This window comes from Trachymyrmex septentrionalis, unplaced genomic scaffold (genome assembly GCF_001594115.1).
Source record: "Trachymyrmex septentrionalis isolate Tsep2-gDNA-1 unplaced genomic scaffold, Tsep1.0 scaffold24, whole genome shotgun sequence".
In the NCBI taxonomy this organism is placed as follows: domain Eukaryota; kingdom Metazoa; phylum Arthropoda; class Insecta; order Hymenoptera; family Formicidae; genus Trachymyrmex; species Trachymyrmex septentrionalis.
Genome location: NW_017305397.1, coordinates 1676945 through 1684642, shown reverse-complemented (window position 1 = coordinate 1684642; position 7698 = coordinate 1676945). Strand labels below are relative to the sequence as shown.

The 7698-nt window shown below is 34.4% G+C and overlaps 1 protein-coding gene across 3 annotated transcripts in view; it reads left to right on the top strand.

The window, feature by feature from the left end:
- Positions 1 to 1757, top strand: part of LOC108748632 (putative leucine-rich repeat-containing protein DDB_G0290503) — a 3512-nt gene extending 1755 nt beyond the window's left edge. For all 3 annotated transcript variants that reach the window (XM_018486886.1, XM_018486888.1, XM_018486887.1), the window contains exons 5-8: positions 70 to 179; positions 256 to 570; positions 693 to 988; positions 1074 to 1757. In XM_018486886.1, the coding sequence (XP_018342388.1) occupies positions 70 to 179; positions 256 to 570; positions 693 to 988; positions 1074 to 1474 (1122 nt within the window). In that variant the 3' untranslated portion in view covers positions 1475 to 1757. The remainder of the gene's footprint in view (positions 1 to 69; positions 180 to 255; positions 571 to 692; positions 989 to 1073) is intronic.
- Positions 1758 to 7698: the final 5941 nt, after the last annotated feature.

Sequence of the window (7698 nt, the reverse complement as noted above, 5' to 3'; positions counted from 1 at the left end):
TACATCTATTAAATTGTTATTTTACTTTTATATCAGCTTTGAATTTATCAATGTTATTTTTTTTTGCAGGATCTAGAAACCAAAGTAGAATTCAATGCAGTTCCACTAAAGGAATCTGGTAAAAAGATAAAAACTGTGTCGTATGAATCGTTCATATTAGAACGAGAAAGATTAAAAAGGTTTGATGCGATATATAAATGTAATAAGAAAAATAGAAGTTTATACTAATTTTTCAATTCTTTTATTTTACATCAGTGAAATTCGAGAGCGAGATGAACGACTAAAGGAAGTTGATCAAAAATACGCAGAGTTGACATTTCAAGTAGAGATACTTACACAACAATTGGAAGAAGCAACTTATAAAAAGAATGATACAATATCAAGGCTAATGCAACAAATTGAAAACAATGAAAGAATAATTACAGATTTAAAAACGAATCTAAATAAGCAAACAGAACTTGTACGAAAAAATGACATTGATAACAAATGTTTAACAATGGAAATACATAAACTTTCAGCGTTATGTTCTAATAGAGATACACAAATTATTGATTATAGAAATACAATACAGTGAGTATATTATATATTCTACTATTAATATATATGTATTTTAAAAAATTTATTGATCGCGCGCGCAGTGGACGCATAATTGTAAATTGTACAAATTACGTAACAATTGATTTATATTACAGAGAGCTACAAAATCAGATTGAAAAACATTTAAAAACTCTATATGAGATATATATGAAAGAAGGAAATACAAGTCCTTACATATCGTTAATTCATACAGGACATGCATGTTCGTCTCCTACCTCAAGTTTTTCTAATGGCTTTAATAAATCCTGGAATGATTTATCAGACATTTCTTCAGAAGATTCCGTTTCTAAAGAAAATATTTTAAAAGAAGATGTGCCCGTTAAAGATTTTGAACTCGTTAGTTTACTTGATGGAGAATCATCACATACTATACTGCCGGATCAAAATGAAGGTAAGTTTTTTTTGAGTTTACAATTACTGTTAATTGAATCGCCTTAATGCAATTTTTAATTTATATTAATGTTTATTATTAACAGTTAAAAACGATAAAAAATCAGCAAAGCAAAATAATAATGAAAATACAACTTGCCAAAATATGAACGCGAACGATGTAATCACGAAAAAATCCTTGCATCAATCTTCAAAAAAGGATGACAATAAAGAAAATGACATTCATAAAATGAGAAAGTATACAACGCTTAAGGAAAAACAAAATGATTACACCAAAAATTTGTTTCTGAATGCATCAAAAGTTCTTGAAAGCATTACAAAATCAACAGTTTCTGACATAAGGAAGCAAGGCGATATGCAAAATAGGAAACCTGTTAATGTACCTAGTCCATTACGGGACTGTCCACATCCTGATTGGAGCGACAGTAGTTTACCTAGCATTAGTACTGTCTCCGACTTGGACATGATACCCTCAAATGATGTTTAAAAAACTATATGCTTAAAGGAGAATGATTCCTGGATTCTCAAACATACTATTCTCTATAGGAATTATTAATATAATTCCAATTGACTGAGTATACATAAGCATGAATTTATATCTTGTTGCAGAACTGTGATAAACTCATAATGCACATTCTACTTAAATAATGAAGTCTATGAAAGCTAGCGCGATATACAAATAAAATTGCTTGATAATCACGATGTTTTAAAAAACGTTAACATGTCAAAGACATAATTTGCACATACACATCTTATTAAAATCAAATTGTAATATATATTGTGCACACAAATTGTAATATATATTGCGAGTTTTCACGTTGATATTGTTTATTTAATAAGATTGTAAAACCAAATTGTAAAAATAGATAGTCAAAAATATATTTTTCTGTAAATATATAAAACTTTTATTTGCAAATTCGCTTGTAGTTCTCACGGTATCAAGATTCTGACATATAACCTGTATTATTACGAATTAACTATGCATATAATGTTTCAACATGTACATTTGCTTTACGGAGAACAGGTCACGAATATAAATTTTACGCACACAAGAGAACAAGATGTATATATATAGATATATATATATTTTTTTTATCACATATGTATATATACAAGTAAAGTATAATACTTATAATATTTTGTAAGTCTTAATAGGATTAAAAGGGAACATTTTAATACACGTAAAACATTCATCAGCTTTGCATGAAGACGTCTTGAAATACATTTTATATTCGTATTTTCCAGTAAGCGTGTGGTATGTACCTTTTCTTCTGTAAACATTCGATTTCTTTTTTTTTCTCTCTCTCTTTTGACGGCTCCTAATAATCGAGAAATTTCTAACGGCTAATAACATTACGAACACAGTCCCAACGATTCGACGCGCGTAAAATGAGTAACGATAAACATCGAAACGAAAAAGACTGTCTTCGCGATTTCTTTTTACCTCTTTCTTCTTCTTTTTTTTTTTTAATCATTCAGATGAAAGTGTGATAAAAACGGATGATATAATGTTTAAAAGTCTTTATTTTATATTCGTGCTCTCTCACAAGGGAATTTTCCTCGATTTATTTCTCCTTTCTTGCTTTCTACATTTTGTTACATAATATATCTAAGGACGTACCGTGGGTCGGTTTTATAAAATAGTTAATCACAAGTGTTTCGCAAACAGTCGTTCAATTTTGATTATTAATTTCAGGCTCGACTCGACGCGTCATTAGCCCCATTCACCTTCTCGGTCTCTCGCGTTTCGAAGATTCGACATCGAATCCTCCCTTTCCTATTATACCAAAAGGCAATATCCCAATTTGGCGACGTCCCGCTCCGCGCTTGAAGAAAATTCCGTCGCGATTTGGCGAATCGAGGATATCGAAGTTCCCTTCTTTCAGATACGTATACTTTCACGTACAAGTAAGTACGGCTGTCTTTATTATTAGAGACGTTCTAAAGAAAAAAAAATAAATGTGAATTTAATTTGTTCGAGTGTTTGCCGTACGATGTTAAACCTCGCATATGTAGGCCGTATCAAAAGTCACACGCATTTTTCCCTCAAGAAGTTTTTCCATCAATACTTTCAAATTGATCAAAATTTTTTGCCTCCTCGACAGATCTGTAGACGTGCTTTAAAATTGCATCTCGAGCCTGAGATTTATACATTGGTGAACAAAATTTACTAATCGCGATAGAAGATGTTATGATTTATATCACATAGCTCGAAACTCTTTTTTCAATTCGTAACGTTAATACCTTAATTTCCATATAATTTTATAAAACTTCATATCGGGGAATTTGTAGCATGTAAAACAATCGCGGGACTTCCGACACAGCCTGTACAGATCAAGAATATGTTGAAATTAAATTTGATTGTGATTATAAAAAAAAAAAAAACCGTACAGTGTCTCGTCGATGAGAATAAACTTCGACGGCACACTATAAGTCGGTCGATCAGGTGATAACAATGATGACGTTGCTGATGGAACGACATGTTGTGTACGCAAATGTTTACCACATAACGTCCTGATACTGGCTAACTTTTATCTTTCGGCAGGTTTGCCGAGGATTAATTTCATCGACAGAAATTAGACAGGATGCAACCTTTGATTTTGCAACTTTTGATTGAATTCTGCGAGACTCCGATCGAAAAACGACATCGCGTAAAGGCGCGAGACTATCACGATTGTATTCACGTCAAACTCACATATGCAGAGATTACTTGGAGAAACAATTTGCAACTGTATCTGAAATCCATTACATAAAACAATAATATTGAAGGCTGTCGAGTATTCGCGGAATCACATCGATGTAGTTCTTCTTTTTTCTTGTATATGAATTATAGGTCGGTACCTGATAATCGATTTTTATATTTAAAACTGTCTGAAGTACAGTTCTAAGACGTCATAAGCCAATCACAGAGCCGTATTAACATCTTAAGACGTTACTTAGGACGATCTTAAAACAAGAACGAATGTATCACTATGCGAATACCAGACATATTATAGATATAGAAGATAATGTCGGAGAAAAATATTTAACAGACAGTATTCGGCACGGTGGAAACTTTTGCGTAAATGTATGCGTATGTATGTTTGTGTGTCGAGTGTTTGTTGTGTGTGAGTTCGTATATCTATCATTTTTAATAAATACATATGTACAATATATGTGTCGGTCGTGAAGTTAAACGCGTCGGCGTTCGCAATTCGCTTTTGGTACTATCTGTATCTTCTCCCATTTCTTTTGATTTCTTCGCTTCGAAACAGCATAAATCTGCATAGCCGAAGTTAATCGCCGTCAATGTACAATCGGACGCTGCGACAACGGACGAATGGAACGCTAACTATATTATATGTATTTGTGTTTGGACAGGCCAGCTCGTTTTCATAATTTCGGAGAAGAAATTAACAGTTTCGAAATTCTTCCTTTCCTGCGGATTATTAACGATCGTAAAACGAGTCGTCGCATGGTATAATATCACTAATATATATATACGTATCGTATAATGCGTATATTACAGTAGACGATCATTCGTGTAGAAATCGTAAAATTGTGAGTCGATTAAAATGAATCTAGCCGACTTTAATATCCTAATTAATAGTCTCAACTATAATTATACGCCCAAATATAGCTCAGATATCGGAAGTGATAGTGGGCTGTTGTAAAAATAAAAATTTAACATTTGTCATCTTGAGGTTGCATGTATGGAAGGACATGTTTTATTGTTTTATTGTACGTTATATACTGCTTTGTTCGGTGTAAAAATATAAAGCATTTCGATTACAGACTTCATACGTATGGGCATTGCCATTGTTACGGAGTAATCGGCGACTATTACGATAACTTGTCTCACTTTCTTGTAACTCTTTTCTTCCTCGACGTAGGATTGCGCTGTTAAAAAAAAAAAAAAGGAACAAGAGATAAAGAATAAAAAATTTATGGGAAAACATAATTATTCTTAAATCAGCTCACCCCCTTGGAAATTATTTTTCGATAAAGAAACTTAAAACGTGGTATGTTACATTGAAAGAATAACGCTAAAGTTTAATTATTAAAATTCATAAGAAAAAACTGTTTTGTTTCCAGTGTTTCGGATCTCCTTGGATCTTTTTTTAATTGTCCTCTTAAACAATAGTTATTATACATTTTATTAAAAAAAAGTGTAATAATTATAAACGCGGACTTTACGGTGATATTAAAAAAGTAACGCCAGTTGCAATCCTACTTCAAGAAACAGTCCCGAGTTCTCGTTCGTCTAACAATGGCCCAGGCTATGGAGTTAATAATTGCTTTCATGTGGCAATGGTAACAATATGTGTGTATAACAAATATACTTAGAACGGTTTCACTTGTGGTATTACGGCTCTCTGCAATAAATCATATTCATCTGTTCAACTGCTGCTGAATAACAAGGTATGCGGAGTATATCTGAGTACAACGCGACCGACCTTCGCATCGCTTTTCTGTCAAACAAAAGACAATTACTCATATAATTATCGAAGAGCGAAAGATGGCTTCTCCCGGCTATTCGATTTCTGTCAGTTCTACCATTGATTTTTAAAGCTCTCTCTCTCTCTCTCTCTCTCCCCACAAGAAGAAGAAATTCAAAGAGACTGACTCAATCTATAAAGTTGTCAGAGAGATAAGATTGAAAAATTTATTAATTTTCTCCGTTCGCTTTTTAATCCTTCAGATGGAATTAAGCGATTTAATTGTTTTATTAGAGTAAATTCCTCTCCATTCCACATTGGGCACTTTATTATCGTTATGCTTCATTCTACACAGAAGGAATTAAAAAGATTATTATTTTTCCAATCGCGCTTGTAAGCTATGCTCACGAGCTACGTTTATCTTATCCGACACTGTGTCAGTTCCTTTCAATTCAATTTTCCCTTCACGGGAAACTGTTATAATCTTTTAAATCTTCGAATGCCGGGTGTACCTACCTTAAATGCTCCTTCGATTACGAATAAATCACAAAAGTAATTGTCCGGAAAGCGACACAGAAGATCCCGTCGATGCATGGACTTCTTGTAATAAAACACTATACACTTCCTGCTCGTGCCTCCAAAACACGACGTACGGACTTTCGAATGACTACTATTTGCAGTCTACTAGGCGCGCAACGAGAGATACGCAATGTGAATTATCATTTATTATTACTAATTATTCTTTGACGAGCATTCATGTGTTTTCTCTCTCTCTCTCTCTCCCTCTCTCTCTCTCTCTCAAGAATTGTAAAATTAAGGACCCGTGGTCCTCTATGCATACACACACACACACACACACACACACACAAGTGATTCCCATTTGTTTAATCGTTTATCGTATACCGAGAAACGCGCACGAGAGCGATACACGTAGTATTGCGACACACGTGCGCCAATGCACCGCCGTTGATGTTGATTATGTAATTTTGATTGATAAAGTCACGGGATAACATCACCGGACGAGCGAAATCTCTCCGTTTTGATTTATCCGGCATATGAAAATAGTAATAATAACGTCACGTAATTAAATATTCCCGACTATCGCACGTGCGTCCCGATACTTTACCGCCTCTCTTTCTCTCTCTCTCTTTCTCTCTCTCTCTCTCTCGCTCTCTCTCTCGTAGCGCATATATTTATTATATATTGTATAAACATTTGTTTCTCGCGCACTTAACACACCACTGTCTCCCAACGCACAGTCACGAGACACGGAAATATCATCCAGCATCCGGTAAGTGCAACGATCGCAACGTAAAGCTGTAGGGAAAGAGTTCTCGCTTGCGCTCGCATGGACAGTCGAACGAAACTCTAATCAGTCGATGTGTGGTACAAGCGCGTCCGCTCCCGTCCGGCAATTGCTTACTAGTACAATGTAATACGTATAACATTTTGATTAAGTGACACGTGTCGTGTAACGCGTGCAATCTCACGAGGGAAACCGTCTTATCGAGAAAGGATGAAAAACATTGTGGCGTGTCAAAAAAGTCGAGCAATCCGCGTTAAAGACCGATTTAAGATCAGTTCGGAAACAGTGGGCTGAAGCCTCCTACCTCGCGGCGTTGTTCATAGAGAGGAACCAAAGCGGCAACGTAAAGAGTACAACACGTTTAACAAGAGGATCCACCTGGATATTCGATTAGATCAGAACTGGAGAATCAGATCTGCACACTCGGCCCGCCTGAATCTATTCCTTTTCTTCGCGCATTCGTCATTAAGCACTCGCTGTATTATACATATATAAAGTAGATAGCGAGCCACAAGTAAATTGATTAATTATTTTTTACACAAATTACAAAAGTTCAAATGCTACAATTTTGCATTTGATGTAAGCGGAAGGATCGAAAAGAAGAATGTAAAGTCGAAACTCAAAGTTAGAGACTGAAAAATGATTTCTGATAACGTAACAATACACCAATACATTACAATCTCTAATGTGTTTTGTTTTTCCGCTTGACAAACACGCGAAGAAAGACATTCGGATCAATTGATTTAAAGTGAAGAAAAGTTGCCGCGTTGCTATCTTGTCGATAAAATTGTTTCCGGCTTGTTCGAAAACCTCATCTTTTGGGATTGTCACTTCTTTGCATTGTCTTATCGATACGTCGGAACGACTTGAAAACGGTCATTAAAATGTAAATATTATTACTGTTATTATTATTAATATTATTATTAATATTATTATTATATTATTATTATTCATATTCTCTCTCTATAAGTCACACTGAATTACGTA